Raw genomic sequence first — 23696 nt, 5'->3', positions numbered from 1 at the left:
GACACTGTTGGGCTCTCGGTCCATGACCGAGTGCCCGACTTTTTAGGGGGGGTGACACCAAAATGACTGTCAGTCATTTTGGTGTCACCCCTCCAATGGTGTCACCCAGGTGGGGGCCGCACTCCCCACACCACACTTGTGACGCCACTGGACAATAGTTAGTGTTATATTTACAGACTGTAGATGGCATGCAGGTGTGTCATCGCTCAATCCCGAGCTTGCTGGGTTGACAAAGGGGGTCAACAGTAGACTGATTAGGTCCTCCCTCTGCTCTTTGCCCCAATCAGCTCATCCAAATCTAAATGTCTCTAGGATACAGGGTACCACATCCCAAATTTACAAATTCATATAGGAAAAAAAAATGTGTTCTGTTTGTCGGACTTTTAAGGTGCCTTGGAATTAAGTTGTGCATATACAAATATAAAGTAGAAATCTCTTTTATTACATCTCTTAAAATGTCCATGATAACTTCATTGGCATAATACAAACATTTTCATGTAGCTCTAACTTCAACTTCTCATAATTCCCTTGTCTTATATTATTGCTTCCTGCATTTCTACATAAGAGCAATGTGACCTTAACATCGGTTCAGTGGAATAGTCCTTTATAATAACCATCCATTTGACAAGGGTTCAAGTCTGAGAAGATGGTTCGCTGTTTCTTTCCCGACGTGTTTCACGGTCATTACCTTTGCTTCCTTGAGAGAAAACTACATCGTCTCTAGAGTGATACAGACAATCAATTAATCATATAAAATCCTTAGATTACCAATTCTGTCTATAATAAATGTATTACATGAATAGAAATTCATTTCTTTCCAGCATGTTCTCAGTGGGGCCCAATTTGCCTAGGATGAGGATGAGGAGATAGCAAAGGAGCACCTACAAACATCAACCCCATATATGAACTTTGCCCCAATCAGCATATTCTTTGTTAACACATTTGCATGCAGTGCACCTGATTGGCTCCCTGAGTGCTGCAGTATAAGGGTTTGCAAGTGGCTGATATCAAGTCATGTCAAATATCACTAGTTGCATAAAAAATTAATTTAATAATGTAGTAATCATAGCAGAACTTCAATCATTTGTGGGGGGTTATATCTCTGGAGTTAATTATAAACCTCTCTATTAGGGATGCACCGATACTAGTATCTGTATCGATTCCTAGTATTTGGGCGAGTACTCGTACTCACCCAAATGCTCCGATGACTAGCCCGATGCCTGAGCTTCCGGTAACAGGAAGCGGGGCAGCGAGTCATTACACGCTGCCCGGCTTCCTGATTGGCCAGGAAGCCGGCTCCATGCTCCCTCGTCACTTAGTGGTGGGAAGCCGTCTCCATGCTTCCTCATCACCAGGTGACGAGGAAGCATGGAGGCGGCTTTCTGGTCAATCAGGAAGCTGGGCGCCGTGTAATGACTCATTGCCCAGCTTCCTGATTGGCCAGCTTCTCGACAAATTAGGAACCTGGGCAACGAGTCATTAAACCGTGCCCAGCTTCCTGATTGGCTAGAAAGCCGGCTCCATGCTTCCTTGTCAGCTGTTTACGAGGAAGCATAGAGACGGCTTCCTGAATGGGACTTCCAGTACCGGTATTTGGTATCGGTGAGTACCGGAAAAAAAAGATATCGGGACTCGTACTCGATACCGAAAACCGGTATTGGTGAATCCCTACTCTTTACCCTTAATCCCTTCACCTTGACCCACTGACCCGTAACCACCTAATCGTTACCCCCTGGTCACACACCCCTCTTTCCAATATCATTAAAGCGGACCTTTACCCCCTTTGGCTAAAAATCACCACAGTGTGCAGCTCTGCATCTAGATATGAAATCATCTTACATTCATTAGTGCAAACATATTTTTATTTTACTTACAATTATTGTTTTTCCACTTCCTGGTGCTCTTGGGCATTAGTGATGTCATCTGTGCCCAAGTGTTGCATCCTGGGAAGGTTACATCAGCAGAGCATTGCTGGGAAATCTCATGTGTAATCTGATGAGATCTCATGGAAAGGCATTTTCCTCCCCGGGATGATGTGCATACTCACATGTCCTAGTCACATGTGCCAGAGTTTCAGGAAGTAAAGGGAGATTTAATCTGCCCTTAGCAAAAATGGCCACTGTCAGAAGAATGTGGAGGGAAAAAGAAAACAACGTATGCAAAGAATAAAAAAGAAATAAAAGTTAAATAATAAAAAAGTATTGGGAGACTGTTATATGCAATCTCAGATCTAATTGCAGGACTCACCCATAGAACAGATTTTTAAAGAGAACCTGAACTGTGGAAACTGTGCCCAAATAAGACAAGCACAGGCCAAAGGACTAGTCACCAGTGTTGTATCTCATTCAGTTTGGAATAGATCATCGATTATCGCTGGAGGCATCTATTCTGTGTTCAGAAACAACATCATCAGTACAGGGACAATGATGGCATGCTTGGACTTGTAGTTCCTTAGCTGATATATATGTGTGGGGGTGGGGGGGTACAGTTCTAGTGGGTGTTTATATAATATGGGGGGGGGCAAAAAAATGTTCTGCCCCGGGCGCCCATAACTCTGGTTACGCCACTGGACAGGATGAACATCGGCTGCATCTAAACGGGGACACCTGGTACTCCTGCCACAGGAATCTGTAGGTTCTTGCCGCAGGAATCCCAGAACACCCCATGTGGACAGAGACTAAAGGAAAACTATATGGGTTGCTCGCACCTATGCCTGTTTATTACCACATGTGCTTGAATGCACATGGAGTATATTATTTTTAATTATCTGCTGAGACGTGACCGAATGCTGTTTCTATGACATTAGGGGTCACAATTGCTGGCTCTCTTTTGAAAATACTAGTTGTCTGGCTGTCTCTCGCTTCAATACTTTGAGTCACAGATCTGGAACAGAATAAAGGAATAATGTCACCAGCACACCAGTTTTTGTTAGTCAATGATCCATTTTAATGGCACATTGCCATCCAATACACAAGCGCTTTCGGGGCCGCAGGGGGTCCCCTTCATCAGGCTCAGAATGACAGATCTGGAACAAGCACGCTGCTCATGTGTCAGAAGTCGTTATCTCTGTACTTGTTCTAGGGCAGGCCTTCTTAAACTTTCTTGGGGGGGGGGGCGCGACCTTAAAAACTACACTACACTGCAAATTATACGTTAAACTGAAATAAAACAATCTAGCTTGGTGCTCCTCGGCCGCCTGGACCGCTCACACAAGTACCGGCCATACCCCCTAATGGCGGTCCTGGTCAGGTACTCGGATCGCGACCCCCCTGTTCACTTGCGGGACCCCATATGGGGTCGCGACCCACACTTTAAGAAGCACTGTTCTAGGGCATCAGTCTGATAACATTGAAACCAAAGTATCAGAAATGACAGCCAGGGTACTAACATTCTCCCTAGGACACGTGGCAGCTCTCAGACTTTTCTCATGACAGATGAGCGGGGAGGGGGGATGACAGTCTCATTGTCACAGGTCGGCTAGAACTATGAGGTGAGTGAAAAGCACTCACCTCATAGTTCTCCTTTAAAGTCCAACTTCCCCGTTCAGTTTAAATCAGCTATATACAGGGCTGGTGCTGCCATTAGGCAAACTAGGCAGCCGCCTAGGGCGCCGACTCGACCACTCACCCACCCACAGTGCCCCCCTCTATTTCAAATTGCAAAAGCCAATAGCAGGCTGGCTATTGCACCCATGCCCACTGAGCAGAGGAGCGGAACTAAGAGACAACTTTCTCTCAGGTCCGCCATGGGGCCATGCGTGTGCGCAAAATGTCTAGCACCGGCCCTGGCTATATACAGTCCATGTACCTCAAAACAAAAGGCCTGCAAAGTCTTACAGTTTGTTTTGTTTCTAAAACAGCCCTGTCCTAAATAGGAAAGCCAGTCCCCTGCCAGCAGTTGCAGAGTGGTAGCCTATCTACCTGTGGGGAAGCAGTGGTCTCTCTGTAGAGGTCTGACACACAATCTTCTGAGTCAGAGTTCTCTGATCAGGGGGGAGCATGAGCTTTTATGACTGCAGAGCTATAAGCCTGACTCAGCAGAGGGGGCTTGTTAGACCTCTGCAGAGAGACCACTGCTTCCCCACAGAGAGCAAGGCTCCATTCACACATGGCGTTTGCTGCGCGGTTTTCCATAACAAAAACCACCCGGCGTGAAAACGTGCACAAAATGCGTTACATGCGCCTACACGCAAAAACGGGGATTGCTCCTATTATGCTGCACGTGTTACATATCGCCGCGAACGTAGCAATGAAAGCAATAATTCTAGGGCCATCAATCACTGATAACACTAAACTGATGAGCGGTAAAATCTTTTAAAGGAGAATTATGGGGTTAAGGCTTTTCCCCATAGTTCTCCTTAGGGTAACGGGAGGACACAAACTAGCGTTCTCCCATCCTGCTCGCGGTATACTGAGACGCCGCAGCTGAAGCGGATCCCGACAATTATGTCTGGATCCGCCCAGCTGCGTGACTGACAGCTGGCTCTGCCTATCCAGAGGCAGAGCCAGCTGTACCTGCCCCCTCCCCCGTCCGTTCCGCCAGTCAGCGCTGGCGGATCGGAGCGGGGAGGGGGGAATCCTGCCCCTCCCCTGTCACGGCAGAGAGCCGTGACAGGATCGAGAGGTGAGCGAACACCGGTATGACAGTCTCATTGTCACAGGTCGGCTAGAACTATGAGGTGAGTGAAAAGCACTCACCTCATAGTTGTCCTTTAAGGCGTCGCCTATGGCAAATTTTGGCTATGGTGGTTTTTTGCGATTTTGCGGGCGCGCGCAATTTTAAGGCTTGACATGTTTGGTGTCTATTTACCCGACGTGACCCCGCGTTTTATATTTTACCCAAAAATTGGGTAAAAATAATTGTTTTCTAAAATAATAAAGGGAAAACCATTAAAAAAAAAAAAATATTCGGTACTTTTTTTGTTATATAAAAAAAAATAAAACCCGCAGTGGTGATTAAATACTAACAAAAGAAAGCTCTATGTGTCCCCCAAAAAATGGTATAAAATTCATTTCAGTACAGCGTTGCATGACGGAATAAATGTCAGCCAAATTATCGCAGCGATGAATACTGAAAAATGGCCTGGACAGGAAAGGGGTACAAACACCCCCGGTCAGCAAGTGGTTAAAGATGTTCTCCGGCCACAAAAACCTTATTTGTAAAGCCGACAGTCGGCTCTACAAGTTTAAACAGAGTCCCGGCGGCAAAAGTCACCGGGAGTACACTGTACGTCGTCAGTCACGAAGGGGTTAAATATATCCTTTGATAATTGTAAAAGGATATAAATCCACTTTGTGTGCACCAAATGCCTTTGCATGCTCAGATGTTACCTTGTAAATGTTGCAGTGACATCACCACTGTTCTGTACACAGCCTGGGCAGAGAGCAGAGCTGTGGGAGGGGCCCAGCAGGTCCCACCCACTAGAGGCTGCCTGCAGAAAACCACAGAAGGGGGTGGAGACAAGACCAGTCACCCTGCATAAGGAGAGAGAGCAGCAGTGACCGGTCTTCATTACAGAAGGGGGCGGACACAAGACCAGTCACCCTCCACAAGGAGAGAGAGCAGAGTGACAGGTCTTTATTACAGGAAGCTATTTCATGCTGGAAAACTACATCTATATGGAGGAAATATATAAAGGACATGATGGGCGTTTGAGTGCCACTAGCGCCCCTAGATGGCATTGTCATATATAGGCATTTCCCATATTCGTCAGCGCCATGTAGTGGCACCAGTGCCATGTAAACAGCATCCTCCCGAACTTTTATGCATGAAGCCCCAATATTCCATAGCTAAAAACAGGCTGCCCAGATAAGTGTCCCAAAGCCTTTAATGAACAACCCTACTATATGTTTTGCCTGCAGTTCAGCTTTAAGAGTGAAGCATCACGTGACAATTCTAAATGGACGGAACCGGAACCGGTGTTCAACATTCGGCCTTCCCTCCTAATGACATCAGCTCAGCCCCCTGTCACGTGACATATACACGTGCAGTACACGGACATTGTGCGACAGAGCCTGCTGGACACTTGGACGCCCTGATTGGTCATTCTACAGACAGCTGACTTGTCAGCGTCCAATCAGTGCATTACGCGGAAGGTCGCGTCCTTGGTTGCTGGGATCAACAAGATGGCGGGCCGCAGGATATTCGGGAGGCTGCAGCACAATAACGATTTACCGGCCGCCCTGTTCCTCCCCCCGGAGCCAGCCGCGCCGACCGGCTCGCTCTACCCGCCCGTGGTGGCCTCTATGACGGCCAAGAGCAAGGCGTCCCGGCAGCGGCGGATAGAGGGACACTACAGCCGGGTGCACGCCCAGACTGACATCGGCAGCAAGTTGAAGCTGATCACCGGCCTGCAGCGCCTCAAGTACGTGGTGTATCCGCAGACCTTCGCCCAGAACGCCGACCGCTGGTACCAGCACTTCACCAAGACCGCCTATAGGCCGGGGCTGCCGGAGAGGAGGGGGGGCGGCCTGGAGGAGCATGAGCTGGGCCGTGTCCGCTCCTTGCTGTGTGAGGCCTTACTGCAGGACTTCTACTATGCCAAGAAAGGCCGGAGCTTCCTGTACAGGAGCCAGGAGGTGTCCGCTGCCCCCTTCCTCACCAGTGCCATGTCCATCCTCAGCTCCCAGTGTGCTAAACACAACCCCATCCTCCGCCAGGCTGCCCTGGGTAAGTGGGGGGGTTCCTGGAGGGGTCTTATCTGTCACCCTGCGGTGGGGAAGGGGGTCGCCTTGCTGTCACCCTGCGGTGGGGAAGGGGGTCGCCTTGCTGTCACCCGGCGGTGGGGAAGGGGGTCGCCTTGCTGTCACCCGGCGGTGCGGAAGGGGGTCGCCTTGCTGTCACCCGGCGGTGCGGAAGGGGGTCGCCTTGCTGTCACCCGGCGGTGGGGAAGGGGGTCGCCTTGCTGTCACCCGAGTAATAAAAGAAAACATGAGCATCCTTTAATACATGCGCTCTGATATACTGAAACACATAAGTGATGGTTCCCCATAATAGAGGTAATGGGGGCCATTTTTTAAAGCATTTGTGACACTTTTCTGGTGTTGATGCAAAGAAAGTTCTGCACCAAATGTAGAAAAGCCGAGCGACTCTTCTAACGCTATTACCAACATGTGCCGCTAAATCCTGTAGTTCTTGATAGCAACGTTTTTACATTGTCACGGAGGCTGAGATAGATTCATAAAGAAATACCAGGTGGTAAATAGCAAGCAATAAGACTTGGCTACACAGTGTCATTGGTTGCTAGGACGCTGGTGAGCAGGAGGCAGCAAACGCCATAGCAACTGCTCAGGCTCAGCCTCTCGTCGCTAGCACTTCCTAGCAACCAGAATGTCAATGGTTGATGGGATGCTGGCGACCCCGATGCAGCTGGTTTTCTAGCAGCCAATAAGGCTTGGCTGAACAGTGTCATTAGTTGGTGAGTACAAGGCAGCTGGATCTGTACCAACCAATCGAGTACAGCTGCACATCATTGGTTGCTAGGACAATGGCAACCCTGAGGCAGGTGGTGTCGTAGCAATCATTAATGGCTTAGATCGATGCACAACATCATGACCTTGTGCAGCCTAGTAACCAATATGGCTTGGCTGCACAAGGTCATTGGTTGCTAGGTAGCTGGCTACTAAGAGACAGCTGACAACATAGCAACCAACCAGGCTCGGCTGCAGAGTGTCACCCATTGCTGGTGACCCAGAGACAGGCAGTGTCTTAGCAACCAGTCAGGCGGCACAATGTCAGTTGCTAGGATGCTAGCAAGCCTGAGGCTGCAAGCATCCTAGCAACCAGTTATGTTCAGCCACACAGCGTCCTTCAAACGGGAAAAGAATGCAGGCATTGTGACAAAATATTGTACGTATTTCGGACACAAATTTGTTGCAATCAACAGGGGTGTGGAAATTTTAGAAAAAACTACTTGCCCAAGGACTAAAGCGAGGGCCGAATCTACTTGTCCTTCATGACAATCTACTTGTCCTGATACAAAAAAAAATAATTTTAACCAAAACCGTATTTAGTAGTGCTAAGAAGCACTTCTCATTGGTCAGTGCCGTCAGGTGACTACGTTGACCAAAGAGTGCTTGCAATTTGCGAGCGAAATTCAGAATACATGGAACAGGTACAGATGGTACACCCGTACTGGTGGACGGGAAGGACCGTTCGCCGAAAGGTAAGTATAGTGGGAGGGAAATTTGTGCGGTTAATTCCTTTTTCCCAAATTACTTGGGAATGTGAATTTACCCTTTAGGGTTGGTGCAGACTTGGGGATTCCCAGGACGTGTGATTGTGTGCGGTGGCATACAGCGGTTGCATCCGCATGTATGGGGTTACATCTGGGTGGCAATCGCTGAAAAAAAGGTAGATGTACCTATTTTCACGACAAGCACTGCGCAGTGTTTTCAACCGTGATCTGTGGGATTGCCCGGGCGGTATTGCAGCAGGAAAACGCGCAATCTGCCTGCGGATGACTGGGGTCCCATTAGAAAATAATGGCACTGACAGCACGATCGGGGATGGTGTGCGATTCCGTGACCACCCAGCCATCCGTTCGGTGTCGTGCACGATGACCGGGCAGTCACGGATCGCACACCCCTGCCGATCGCGCTGGCAGTGCCATTATTTTCTAATGGCACCCCAGTCATGCCAGGGAGATTGCGCGTTTTCCTGCTACAATATCACCCTGCCCGAGCGGTTGCACACGATTGCAGTTGAAAACACTGCGCGTTTATTCGCATGCAGATGGGGACAGCGGGGCTGGTTTTCATTATAAAAATTTGTATTTACTTTGTAAAAATTTTTCATTTGTTTTATTATTTTGACTTTTTTTATTTTTTACATTTTTATTTAGTTACATTTTTAATTATTATTTTTTACTTTTTCTTTTTAACTATTAAAAAAAAACTTAACTGTATTGCTATCACACAGGGAATAATAATCCCCTGTGTGATAGCATTTGGAGGTGACAGGTACTCTTTATTGACCCTGTCACCTCCAACACAGGAGTTCTAGCACAGCACTGTGCTAGAACTCCTGTGATAGGAACGAGCAGCGGCCGCCGGGGACAGAGGCTGAGGGAGGTGACAGAGCCTGTCACAGCTCCACGCCCCCCGCCCCGTCACGGCTCCACGCCCTCCGCTCCGTCCCCAGTTCTCAGCGCTCCGTCTACGCCACCCGCTCTCGGCGCTCCACACCCCCCGCTCATTTAAGAAAAAAAAAACAGCCCTGCTACTTGTCCGCAGCATGGCTAAAATCGTGACAAAACCACTTGCCCTGCCCCCGGAACTACATGTCCCGGGCGTCTGGCGACACCCCTGAATCAATGACATTTGTCGCATGGTGGCAACTCTTCATGAATTTCAGGCAATGTCTGTTCTTAATTGTGCTTTTGCAGAGCGTTTTTAAAAATACAACCTCAGTCTGCAAATATCAGTACTACACTTGTGTATAATTAGGTGTTTGGTTGCAGCTCCTCCACCAGTCCTTGGTTGCCAGATAACTATTCTAGACCTCTAACAGCCACACTTTCTATTACACACACATGCCCATCAGATCCACATTTCTGGAGGTCAATAAACGCTCGTGTTACAGCCACCAGATCATCGGTCCTCCAGGTAATCGCCCCGTGTTGTACTTACTCCTCTGAGCTCTTTGGTCACTCGGGCTCCTCAGCAGCGCAGATTCAGTTCACCTGATAGGAACTTGACCCACAGTAATGGAGTAAATCAAGCCATCTCTAGCATGCCTGACATGTTTCATCCATTGACTTCATCCACCCCAATGCCTCTGAGAAAGACAGTAGATGAAACGTTTCGTGCATGCTGGAGCTCCTGTGTGGAAGTTGTAAAGCTTTCTGAACTAGTCATATAGCTGGAAAGGAGATGGATGTAGCAGGAAACATTGGAGTTCCTTGTCATGTGGATTGTTTCTCTGTACACTGGATCAGCTAATACAGCCAAGGTCTGGAGGAGCTGTACAGCAGCACTGACATCCATGCAATGTTGTATGATGATTCTAGCTCAAGTCTGTGCAGCAGTCTGATGTAGCAGAACTCTGTCGGAAAACATGGCACTTTCATACTGAAATGGAGCGATTTATAAAACGTTCACTTAGTGAGCATCTATGCTAATTAAATTTGCAGCTCATTACATCCTCTAGGTCTAGGTGGAGGCAGGGAACACAGGAATTTCCCATGCTCCTCTGCTCTAGTTAGTGGCCATAATGTGCTCTGCACTTTGCAAACGGTTTGTAGATCACCCCCAAAGTGTATTTCTACTTTTGCGGTCAAATTAGTCGAACCCCCTTTATATTTTATTCACACAACATACCTAAAAATAACACACACAAAATGTCCTTTTTAGAGCGCTCCTTTGTACAGACTGCAAGCTATCCTGAACAATGTCAAAGTAGATCAGTGGTTCTCAACCTTTCTAGGGCCGGGACCCTTTGGTAACATTTGCCAAGTTGTGGTGACCCCCAACGGTAAAATTTAGGGATGACGCGGCTGCTGCAGCGACATCTGGAGGCGTGGCAAGAGAACTGACACTGCTGCGCTAGGAGAGGGCTGAGGGAGGACTCTCACCTTATTATTGTTTGGTTTTTATAATTTTTGTTATCAATTTTTTTTCCACTTCATTGCTATCACACAGCGGTAACAAGCCCCTGTGTGATAGCATTTGGAGGTGACAGGTTCTCTTTATTGAACCTGTCACCTCCAATACAGGAGTTCTAGCACAGCACTGTGCTGGAACTTCTGTGAGAGGGGAAGACTGCTATCCCCTCTCACTGTGCACACGGAGCGGCAGGTTTTCTTTTAACCCTTTTGGAAGGAAACAAAAAAAAAACTTTCCTGGAAAGGTTTAGTCTGCTCGATAAATTTTTTTTTTTTTTTTTTTTTTCTGACTGACGGCGGGCACGATGTCAGAAAAAAAAGGAGCAGAGATAGTGCTTCTCTCCTGGGTGGCCGGAAGCTGCTAGGCGACCCCTGGCAAATCGTCATTCGACCCCCGACGGGGTCCCGACCCCAGGTTGAGAACCACTGAAGTAGATTATCTTAAAATGCGCTCTGTTCATGAGTACAACAACCTATATAACTAAATACACAAACAATATGATAAACAAAACATGTCCTCAAACACTGTATCACTACTCCCAATAGTCAACTATTTCATGGTTGTCCATATCCAATCCTCAGTGCTTTGTGATTATTAAAGTGCTCAATCCTCCAAATGTTGGGGGCGTTCATATTTAGAAATGAACAACTTTAGAAATTTGTTAAAGCAGTTCATAACCTGGAATTCTAATTGCATGTTGTGTGTGACCTTTGCTATTTTGTGTATCTATAGATGAGAAACCTCAGGTGAATTTCTATTGGTTGCGTGGTGAGATCAGGGTTCCTCGGGGCCACAGGAAAGGCTGTATTGATCCCATCCGCTTTCAGATTGATGACACGCCACTTTTCCAGCTCAGAGTTCCTAAACCACTTCCAGAGGTAAGGCCAGGCACAGATATTGCTGGGCATCTTGGTACATATGTGACAGGGAAGCTGCTGCCGGATACCTCTGGTACTGACTTATCAAAGGGGAATCTTTAAAAATTATCTATAGCAATGGCAGCCTTCATATTAGAGTAGTACAATTTGTAGTGCTGGGTCAGATTTGACACGTGTGTGTGTACTAATTCAATGCCATTTTTTTTTTTTTATGTAACTATTCTGTGAAGGGCCATTTTGTAGCTTAAGTATTACAACACCCATCAGGAGGAATCCCATTGTTTTAAATGACTCCTGTTCACATTGGAGCGTTCTGTCACTTTTAGCAAAATGTATGTAGCTCAAAAAGTACACACACTTCTTTTCAGACAGAATCAAGCATTTTGGTCCCATAGACAGCGTTCCCATTTGAGGGTATTCAAACCAGAGGCTGCGCTCAATCGGCTCCTGGTGCGCGTGTCCCCAAACAGTGCCGATGCGCTTGATCGAGCAACATAGCATTATTTTATTTGTGAGACATAAGTGACCCTTAAAAGAGAACTATGGGGTAAGTGTTTTCCCCCATAGTTCTCTTAAGGGTCACGGGAGGACATACAATAACCTCCTCCCGTGACCCAAAGCTAGTATATCGCGAGCAACAGCTCGCGGTATACTGAGACCGCCACAGCCTGGACGGATCTCGACATTACTGTCGAGATCCACCCAGCTGCGTAAGTGACAGTGAGCTCTGCCTATCTAGTTTGTAGAGCCTGCTGTACCCGCCCCCTCCCCCGTCCGTTCCTCCAGTCAGTGCTGGAGGACCGGAGCGTTGAGGGGGGGAGTCACTGCAGGGAGCCTTGACTGACAGTCACAGCTCTCTGCAGGGGGATGATCGAGAAGTGAGCAAGCGACGGTATGTGTTCGTTTGCTTCCCGATCTATTGAGCCGACCTGTGACAGTTTCATTGTCACATGTCGGCTCAAACTTTGAGGAGTGATTTTCACTCGCCTCATAGTTCTCGTTTAATTCAGTTCTGTGTTCTCACCACGGTGCCATGCAGTTGTACCACATGTCACTGTGGTGTGCTCAATAACAAAAAAAAAAGTAATGCATTCTATACTTTTTTGAGCACACACGCACAGGTGTGAACCGAGCCCATTCATGATATTGCAGTTTGCCTTGTGTTTAGTTGCACTGGAATAATCGGCCAGCACAGCCCGAATGCAGATAGTGTGAAGCGGCCCTGAAAGTCTGTGGTGCCAAAAATGCTCAGGTCTGCTCTTGTACTACAAATAGTGCATAAAAACCACTTGAAAAAACATGTACAAACATGCATTGCCTTTAAATTGCAGGGCTGTACTCAGCGCCTATGTGTGAATGCGTAAGGTAAAGAAGTATTGTTGCAGTCCTTCCCGGAAATCCCCGTATTCGGGGAAGGTGCTTGGAATGACGGCAGATGGCGCCGCCGGTAGCAAATTGTATAAGAGAAACGTCACCAAAGGTCATAGATTCCTTAAATCATAGATTCATGGAAGACTCATGTCAAATACACAAGCGCTTTCGGGGCTATGCAGGGTCCCTTCATCAGGCATTGCAATTACACAATTGCAAAACAGCGAGAATTTTAATTATTTATGATGAAGGGCCCCTGCGTGGCCCCGAAAGCGCTTGTGTATTTGACATGAGTCTTCCATAAATCTCCGATTGATGATCCTTTAAGGCAGGGATGGCCAAACTGCGGCCCTCCAGCTGTGGTGGAACTATGAATCCCATGAGGCTTTGCAGGATTCTCACAGACATGACTCCCGGAGAGATGCTTCATGGTATTTGTAGTTTCACCACAGCTGGAGGGCTGGAGTTTGGCCATCCCTGCTTTAACCACTTGCCGTCCGCCCGTTGTAAAAAAAGCGGACGGACGGCACTGCAGCATTGGTGGGTTGCCCCTTAGCGGGCGCGCACGGGCAGAAAAGACCCGACCAATGCAAACACCCGTTACCAGGTGCTTCACATATAGACGATCGGCGTCTCCATGTGCTCGTTTTTAATGGCCTGGATGGGAAGGGGGTTTAACACCGCGGATGTCAACTGGTTAAGGAATGTGGTGCGCTGGTGACGTTTCTCTTATTCTAAGTGTTACTGCGGCCTGAATGAGTTGGGATGTCGTAGTTATTTAGTAGTATTAGCCACATTCACACTTGAGGGTTTTCAGATGATTTTGAAGCTTTTTTCGCTTGTTCTTCAGCCTTGGGTTTTTTATATTGGCCAATGGAAAGCTTGTTACTAGGAGGGAGAGATGGTTGTTAAATGCAAAAATACATGATTTTCCATCACTCCCTTTTAAAGTTCCAAAACGCGCAATTCTGCCAATAAAAAGCTCATGTGCTTTTTATAAACTACAGGTGACCCAACGGACGTGTGTGAACGCACAACATTGAAAATAATGGGTGCCTCCATGTTTAGTGTAGTTGCTGTTCAGGAAAATGCTCAGGTGTGAATGGGGGCTTAGTTGAATCTTTTTGGGCTTTGACACACGGGCATTTTGAGGTAACCGTAGTGAAGAAGATATTCTCACGAGATCAAAAGTTTGCAGCATAATGCGATCCCATATCAGTGTTGAAGAGTAGATTGGAACATTAACAAGCACTACCTGTGAATAAAGACTACCTGTGTGTTTCTGGGTTTATCATATACACAGTGCTACCTTCTTATGTTAGACTTATTATTGTCCATGTATATGACCCAGCAACTGGAAAACCCCTGTTTCTCCTCAGTCTTAAATTCTTTGGTGCTATACTTCTATAATTCTGTTTACATAGCAAGCTAATTGTTTCAATTTTTTTTCCCATTGCTCCATTTGACCATTTTTTTTTTTGTCCATTTTTTTTAAGTTTGTTCCTCTGGATCATGTTGTACCTGAAGAGATTCCGTTCATCCCTCATGAGCCAAGTAGATTACCTCTCTTTAAAAAACAGTATGACAACAACGTATTCATTGGTAAGTTCTTCTTGTTATCGCCATACATTAGTCACCAGTAGTTTGAGTTATTCCTTAAGTGGGCTCCTTGTGCAGGTTCACCTGGTGCCAGCTAAGTAAAAAGGGGTTCCAGTAAATAGTCAGTGTAGCTTGGACCATACTGTTTCACCTGGTGCCATATATGTAAAAGGGGTTTGCCTTTTTCTCAGCTGGGAAAATGGAAGTGATTTAAGCAGATATCTGGTCATCATTTAGAGGACCATTTCTTATTTTGCATTGCTTTGCTGCTAGAGCCTTGGTTCTCAACTGGTGGATCGCAAACCCCATGTTCAGTGGGTCGCCGCGTGCCTTCCACTTTCCTAGGTGAGGCTTCACAGCCTTCACCTAGCACAGCAGTGTCAGTTCTCACGCCAAGCAGCCATTAAAAATGTGTTGCCCGGTGCCAAGTGTCAGCATTTGGTGGGATGGGCTGGAACTATGGCCACGAGGGTGCTCCATCCATAAGTGTATTGCCTAAAGCTCCCTTGCGTGCCCTGCAGAGGTGTCTGTACTGGAGTGTCGTCACATTCTGGCTCCCATCACCTCTACATGGCACGCAAGGGAGCTGTACAAGCAATGCAAATAATGATGGAGCTCCATCACAGCACTGGAGCCCAGGCTGAGGATCCACTTCAGTTCTCGTTAGATAGGGAGACTGGGTGGATCTGGATTTGATTGACTTTCAGTGTTTTTGAGGATCTATTTGCATGTATAGTGTGTTATTCGACCAGTCCTGTGCATTTAACGCACTGTACCACGCAATCGCACCTATTACACGTTCTGGTGTGGTGTTTTGCCATTCATTTGAATGATACCCCAAACGCACCTCCTGCCCACAGTTCAGTCGCCCGCACCGGAACCCGCTGTACCGCAATGTCGTGCTTTCCATTGCAGTGTGACTTGGGTCGCGACTTAATGCCCAACAAAAAATGTGGGTCCTGAGGTTTTACAGGTTGAGATCCACTGTTCTTGAGTAATCTCCAAGCCACCAGGTTCCATTGTCACCATTTTTGGCAGCCCTGCCCCACATGCCTCATCACTGCTGATTGAAGCCACCCGTCACCGTGGTAAGCCCAGAGTAAAGCATAGGAGTGGGGGTGGGCAAACTAAATCTGGCAACCATAGAATCTGCATAAAGAATTTAAAAAAAAAAAGCCCCAAAACCTTTGTTGGTCTTTTGCTCACAATACCAAATCTCAAAGAAAGAAACAAAAGAGGTTTGACATCAGACAATAGTGGGAAAAGACCCACTCTGTTATGAATATACATCTAAATCATTTTGGTTTTTCTAAACATCTATTCAAATTCAAATTTTCAACAGTATATTGAAAATGTACAACAAATATCCCCCACTATGCATTGCGGCTACGGGTCCCCCGCTATGCCAGCGTAGTGCACTGGCTGAAAATGGTTTGCAGTTGGGATGCGCAGATACCAGTGCTGATACTTGGCATTTTCACCCGAACTACCGGGGGTTGCAGCTGAGACTGGGCCTCTGGTGCTCCATCACTGTCCTGAAACCATTTAGTCTGTATTGTTATAGAAGAACTGTCACATGACATTAAACAAAAATGTATCAGTACTTGTATCTGTGAGTAGTTGGACAAGTATCCGAACTTGTACTTGGTCTGGAAATAATGGTATTGGTGAATTCCGTACAAAAAAAAAAGTGTGTATTTATTAACAAATCATACATTAAAACAGAGATGTACAAATCCCAGGAGCTCCGTGTGCTCCTTACAAATGACAGCTGCCTCCTAACTTTTGAGTTTTTCTCTAGTCTTGGAGCTGGAAAAGTATCTGTACTTGTACTAAGTACGGTACTTGGTATCTGTGCATCCCTAGTTTGTAGGTTTAGCAGCTTATGTTTAGAGGCGCTCTGGACATGAGTGGTATGTGATGACATCTTTCAGTGCCATGAAGTTTAATCAAACTACTTCTGTACAAATGATCAGCTTTGAAGACAGTCATTTGTGGCCAAGGATATCATTGCTTTCCAAGCCGAATAAGAGTTTCAGAGTGTCTTTATTCTACCCGTGTTGAAGTTATATGCAGGCTGTCAGTGTTTTGCATAACGTTCTTGTTCTCGTTTGTCTTGATGGAGCATCCCAGCCTAATCACTGTGTACTCTGTAGGTGGTAAAGTGGACGGTGCCTGTAGATTTGGCCATACACAGTTTCACCTGGTGCCAGACCGTTTCCAGAGGGATAGGATGAAAAAGTTGAGTCTTGAAGACCAGATTGAAGTGTTTTTACGTGCCAATGCTATGGCAAGTCTCTTTGCTTGGACTGGAGCACAAGCTATGTATCAAGGTAATACAACCCCCCAACGCCTTCCCCCTTGGCCTCTGTTTGTCTTTTGTCAGAGCAGCACCAAGAGAGCATCTTGTGGAGTGTTGGTACTTCGTCTATGTACAGAAATGGCCATTGTGTTTTGTCTCCAAGAAAAACAAAAAAATCTGTTATTTGAGCCACGCTATGGGGGAAAATGATAACCTACATTCTGTACTAGGTGTGTGAATTATCATTTAAAAAGCTGTTTATGTGTGGCAGTAAAATCTTACCTTAGAGCACGCCGTTTCCTGCGCATAATGCTGAGCTTTTGGCACTTGAGGAGAGAGAGAGATGCGACCCCAGCTGTAAAGCACTCCAGTCACATCACCGGCCCCTCCTCACTATTGCCCATTCATAAAGCGTCTTGTATTTTTTGTTCAAAGAATACAAGTCGTTGTGTGATTGGCAAGAAGAGGACGGGGATGTATCAAGAGCACCGTACGGCTACAAGACACGTTTCACCATATGCTGGCGAATATTATGCCAGAGTATGGTGAAATGTTTTCAATAGACATGCCCATTTACTGTGCATGGGATACATTTTTATCCAAACCCCCTTTTGATGTTTTATTTCTTGACATGGATGCCAGGATTTCCGTATAATGATATGGATCACTCCTGTGAATAACAAGCAATACTCCAGTGAGCTTACCTGGAGAACATATATTATGTGAAGGAGGAGGAGTAGATGCTGGGCCATCCGACACTGTAAACAGCCCCTGTGAGGTCTCCACAAGGGTGCCGTGAGGTCCCCAGCAAGAGTGGTACCTTACAGAAGCCGCTTGTGCTTACAAATTTAAAGTGCTGATATTGGCGCTGAGTATCGGGGCATTTTTCCGAGTACTAGTGGAAAATGCCCAGTGTCGGCACCTGTGCTTCTACTGGTATTGGTGCATCCCAAAGTCCAAAGAAATATTGGAGTGTGTGACTTTTTGTTTTATTTTTTTGGCCCGGCAGTGTTAATGTCTTGGTTACTTCAGTGAACTCTTCCACATAATATACAAAATAGGGATGCACCGATTCTAGTATCAGTGCCGATGCAGAGTATTTGGGCGAATACGTACGCGCCCAAATGCTCCAATGCCTAGCCCTGATACTTCCAGTATCATGAAGCCGGGCAGCGCGTCATTACACGCTGCCCGGCTTTCTGATTTGCCGGGAGGCCGGCTCCATGCTCTCCCGTCACTTGTGATGAGGAAGCTTGGAGCCGGCTTCCCGGCCAATCAGGCAGCCGGGCAGTGTGTAATGACTCGCTGCCCAGCTTTCGGATTGGCTGGGAAGCCGGCTTCATGCTTCCTCGTGACGAGGGAGCATGGAGCCAGCTTCCCGGGCCACTCAGGAAGCCGAGCGCGGCGTCATTACACAGTGCTCGGCTTTCTGATTGGGCAAAAAGCCGGCTCCATGCTTTCTTGTCGCATAGTGACGAGAAGCATGGGGAGGGCTTCCCTGCTAATTTGTGAAGCTGGGTGGCGAATCATTACACGCTGCCTGGCTTCCTTATTGGGACTTCCGGTATCAGTATTCGTTATCAGTGAGTACCGAAAAAAGATATCGGGACTGGTAACCGAAATACCTGTATCGGTGAATCCCTAATACGGAATGCTTGTGGATTATGTCCAATTACTAGCTAGTTGTTTGTCTGGCGGCACGTGTGCTGGGATGTGATGTCTTTTATGTATTGCTTGGAGTATATTTAATAAACTGTATAAACTCTTTTTAGAAATTGCCACTATTAAGGTTTGCAAAGAATTCAGATATTTTATTTGCAATGTTCAGCTCATGAAATTCTCCGTTGCTGTCTAGATTAACATCATTTCTAGCAAATTTCATTTCCTTTCCTTCCCCATCATCCTTGCAATGAATTTAGTTTAAAGTTAGTTTCACCTTAAAGTAACCCCGTCACCAGGCCCTTCATTTCAAAACTTCCCATAGGATTATAGGTGCAATTGATGTATGCCTGTTATTTACCTGTAAAAGCCTCTTGTGTAGACATCCCTTAGCATGCTGCTGTGTTTTATTTATTACAGGTATTTATGTAGCGCCGACAATTTACACAGCACTTTACATAGAGCACATTTACATCAGTCCTTGCCCTCAAGGAGCTTACAATCTAAGGTCCCTATCTCACATGCATACATACATGCATACAAGGCCAATTTTTTAGACCGAAGACATGCTGGTAGGTTCATTGTCTCCTGAGTGTGGGAGGAAACCCACGCAAGCACTGGGACAACATGCAAACTCCTTGTAGATTGTGACCTGGGATTCGAACCAGGGATCCCAGTGCTACAAGGCAGAAGCGCTAACCACTAGGCCGCTATGCTGCAGCCCCAGCAGACTTCGAGCTGTCACTCAGGCGTCAATGCAGTGGCCCCTTCACTCCTTTTTCTAGCTGCTACATAAAAGGTTATGTGGTGTGGTGGGGTACTGGAGTAGTTAGGTAGTCACATTTTCTAGCAGTTTAGGGGCACTCTGCCTCCAAGTGAATACCAAATAATTTATGGAAATGTAAAAATAAAACAGGTAAGCTTTTAGAGCACCCCGACTTTTCTGTGCTTTTCACAAGCTACAAGCAGTTCAGAAGGCTTTAACAAGTTGTAGGTATAGCTAGGCTTGCTGACATCTTGCTGTATGCAGTGCTCTTACAGAAGCTGAACCCTGTGTACAAGACCTTCAAGGAACCTGGCCAGAGCTATCCTGTTGCTTGGTATATATGAGGAGCTTTTATAGACTAAAGCCTGTGTATACGAGACTGAAGATTGCATTATGTTTTTTGCACATTTGTGTTGAATCCATCTGATGCTACAGAAACTCTTAGATACGCCTTGATAACACACAGTTCAGCTTGTTTAAGAGCAGTGTGTACAGGTGGCTTTTCCAGCTTATATTTTGCCTTCCCTGGTTCTTCATTTCCCCCTAATTAACATGCTAATGACATTTTTAAGAAAAACAAAACCCTTCTGTTTTTTTTACATCGCTTATTTAGACCCAAGGACATCATCACTAGACCGCTGTGCTTCTATATGCAGTAAAAGCCAATTTTGACTGTTGGGAGGGACTGGCAGGTACTATTCATGGCTCCCTGAAAACAGAAAGCTGTGGTGATGCCCACGTGTGATGCTGGACCTCCATGGTTGAAATAACGGACATCCAATGAATGAAAGGGACACGCCAGGGACTTGTCAGGTTTAGGGGGAACAAGCTAGATGGACATCAGCCAGCAAATGAGGCCGCAGTTTGTAATGTACACGGTGAGAAGCTCACAGTGTAGAGAGAAATCGGAGTAAGCCATTTAATTATAAGGGTGGAGCCTGTACTGGTGAGAGACTGAAGGTAAGGCTGGAGGTCAGCTTTAACCCCTTCACGACCCATGATGGGACAATCCCGTCATGAATCCTCAAGGGTTTAAACAGACTCTGTTCACACTTGTAGGGCCGGCTTTACAGAAGAAGTGATTCTGGCGACTTAGCTCTTGCCAGATCGCTTCTACGTTCTTGTAAAGTGGCCGCCCCGCCCCCCTTTTGCTCTTTTTCCTGGGCTCCGCTGTCCCTCCTAAGGGCCCATGACCGGCATCTCGGGTGTCGGCAGGAAGCTGGGGAGGAGATGGACGAACCTCCGTTCACCGATTTCCTCCCCGTTCTATGGGACCGGGAGCGATGCAGATTACATAACTTCCGGTCCCATAGCTTCAGGAGCCCAGCAAAGAGCGATCTGCACTTCAATAGCTTATTTAGAGTGTAAAGGTGACACTAGGGGTCTTTTAGTGTCACCCCCACTATGCTATCACATGGGGGGCTTGTAAGCCCCCTATGTAATAGCAATTAAAGTATAGTTCAAAAAATAAAAAACAGTTTTCCCCGTGAGCATACGTGTTTTCACGTAAACACGCGTTTGGTGCGCCTACGTACGAAAACGATGATTGTGCTACACATGTTTGGTATCGCCGAGCGCGCTGGAGTGAGAGCAATAGTTCTAGGGCCAATATTTACGCGTATCTCTAAGCTGATGACCTGTGGGGGCTTTTAAAGCGTCGTCTATAGACTTTTTGGGGTACTGAATTCTGTTTGTTTCACGGACGCACGCAATTTTTAACCTGGGCATGTTGGGTATCGATTTACTCGTAACCTCGTCTTTTAGATTTTACAAAAAATGTTTTTGTTTTTTGGGGCACTAAATTTACCCTCAAGTGCATTTTTCACTAAAGTTTTGGGTTTGATAATAAGTTGCGCTAATGTCGTACAACATAAAAATTTGAAACTGCCAATATTTTATTCTATAGGGTCTTGGCTTCCAGAAAATAATGTTTGGGAATCCAAAATGTGGATTATAACATGAGTGCAAAAAATGAAAAAAAGGCCTTTACCCTTAAGGCGTCAAAGCAATCTTCTGCACCAGTCTGGGGATGTTAGACACAGAACTTATTACGAACGCAAGCTGGCACTTTAGCAGTGTTCAGTAAGCTTCACCATTTCCTCATAAGACTAAAGCTTACTAATGGCTTACTTAAAGTGACAGCCACCACTCCTATTTGCATTGACCATCCTCTAACTGGGGAGGAAGGTTTCTTTAACCCTTTCGCTGCCAGGGTTTTTTTGCTCACGTTACAATCCACATGGCTCAGCCGCCAGAATCGATTCCAGTGTGAAGATATCCGTCGGCTTTACACGGCTAAACAGAGTAGCCGCTGGAAGTCTGTTTAGAGGGGCCCGCTGCCACTGACATATGGCATACTCCATTGGCAGTAAAAGGGTTAAAAGCCTTAAAGCTGTGTGGAACTTGCTTATAGCTTTTTGTACATTACTTGCTATACACACTCTTATACAAGCTGGAGCCTGTGTGGACAAGGCCGTAGTGTTTTCAGTGCAGGCAGCTACAAAGGGATTTATAATGGCGCCATAACTCGCTGATGATCTGTAGATTCAGAGGTAAGCATGTTGCTTCCAAATATAAATTGCTTGAAATGAAAATAATTCTTTGATGCTTTAGGCTAAACTGTACCATTTGCTTTGCAGGTTTTTGGAGCCAGGCGGATGTGACACGGCCATTTGTCTCACAAGCGGTTATTTCCGATGGGAAATATTTTTCATTTTTTTGCTACCAGCTCAATACATTAGCTCTGGCAGTGGATGCTGATAAGGATCCCAACCGCAAGAACATTTGTTGGGGAACACAAAGCGCTCCTCTCTATGAAGCCATTGAAGAAGGGGACATTAAGGGCTTTAATGATGATGTTTTTAGGAAGCTGGTTAACTTCTTTCTGAACTGCCCAGAATAGCACATCGGCTTTGCAGAGAAGGAGCTGGTTATATAATATGTATATATTTACTTACGTCTGAATGATGCACTTATCAATTGTTGCTCATAATAAAGTGTCTGCGACTTTGTTTCTAATGGCAGTTGTGTTTTGTTTTTTTTTAATTGAGAAACTATCAGATTGATCTGATCATATTGTAATGTATTGATACTAAAGGCAAATAGTCTGTTCACTTGGCAAAAAAATTATCTTAGGTTAGTGAATGAGATCTGCTGACTTCCAAATATTAGATGGCGGTCTATTAGACCTCCTATTGTTACCTTTTCCACCTCAAAGAAGCTATTCAAGTGCAGACTGCTTTTCTAGCCAGGGAATGACCGCTGAGGAACTGAGGCTCCATTCAGCGGGGAGATCTAGTTAATAGGCACCAGGAGTCTGTTTAGAGGGGCCCGCCGCCAGTGATGTATGCCGTTGCTGGCAGTGAAAAGGCTAAAATGACCCTGTCACCACAGGGTCACTTATAAGAGAAGACGAATCCTGGGAAAGAAGCCTATCAATACTTGCCTTTCCTGCAGCCCATGTCTTGAAATGCCAAAACTTCACTGTTCTTCAGCCACTGGATGTATCTGACCCTACTAGTTGGGTCAAATACCTGTAGTTGCCCTTCCCCCGTGCTTCACACTGTGGTTCCTTTTAACCAGCTTGTATGTCCTGTAGTGTGCCTAAGTATATTTATTAGAGGTGCACTGAAATGAAATTTCGAGACTGAAGCTGAAAATAAAAAAAAGAAGTCAGACCGCATTTAATTTTAAACGTTTTTAATTTATTTTTATTAAATATTTTTAACTTTACTGTAGCGGGGCCCTGGGAAATATTGGGGGTCTAAACAGACTCCTGACATTTCCCTTTTACAATAGAAAAAGAGTTTGAGGATACAGAGTCCTCCAATCTGCTTTTCTGCAGCCCCTGTTATGAATGAACAGGAATCCTCTATACCCTTGATTCTCAACTGGTGGGTCGTGACCCAAAAGCGGGTCGCGAACCTCATGTTTAGTGGGTCCATGCATGCCTTCCCCTTTTCTAGGTGAGAGGCTCCTCAGCCTCTCCCCTAGCGCAGCACGGTCAGTTCTCACGCCAAACAGCCATTCAAAATATGCTGCCCGATACCGAGTGTCAGCTTGAGGTGGGGTGGGCTAGGGCTATGGTCACAAGGGACCTCCATCCATAAGTGCATTGCTTACAGCTCCCTTGTGTGTCCTGTAGAGGTGCCTGGACCGGAGTGATGTAACATTCTGGCTCCTGGCACCCCTACAGGGCACACAAGGGAGCTGTACAACTGGATACACCTATGGATGGAGCTCCCTCACAGCACATCAGCCCACACTGGATCCCAGGCTGAGGATCCACTCCAGTTCTCGTAGGGTAGGGAGACTGGGTGGATTTTTAAGAAAAAAATATTTTTTGTGGAGTGCGTACGTGTGTGTGAGAATGTGTGTGTCTGTCAGTGTTTTTGAGGGCCCATTCACACTAGTACAGTGCGTTGGGCACAAGTTATGGTGTGAGAGGTTCATTGCATTGCCATTCATTTAAATGGAACCCCAAACGCATCTCCCACCCCCAGTTTTATTGCCCACAT

General features: G+C 46.3%; 1 protein-coding gene across 1 annotated transcript; it reads left to right on the top strand.

Moving 5' to 3' along the window:
* The first annotated feature begins 6043 nt into the window (after nucleotides 1–6043).
* MRPS30 (mitochondrial ribosomal protein S30) lies at nucleotides 6044–22096 on the top strand. Its single transcript, XM_018568060.1, has 5 exons — nucleotides 6044–6669; nucleotides 11337–11482; nucleotides 14350–14455; nucleotides 16609–16785; nucleotides 21819–22096. Exons 1-5 carry the CDS (start codon nucleotides 6126–6128, stop codon nucleotides 22079–22081), a joined length of 1236 nt encoding a protein of 411 aa, XP_018423562.1. The 5' UTR covers nucleotides 6044–6125; the 3' UTR covers nucleotides 22082–22096.
* Nucleotides 22097–23696: the final 1600 nt, after the last annotated feature.

Source organism: Nanorana parkeri, unplaced genomic scaffold (genome assembly GCF_000935625.1).
Source record: "Nanorana parkeri isolate BGI_ZX_2015 unplaced genomic scaffold, ASM93562v1 scaffold1133, whole genome shotgun sequence".
Lineage (NCBI taxonomy): Eukaryota > Metazoa > Chordata > Amphibia > Anura > Dicroglossidae > Nanorana > Nanorana parkeri.
The sequence above is the reverse complement of the archived record's forward strand: the minus strand, read 5'-3'. Positions and strand labels throughout refer to the sequence as shown.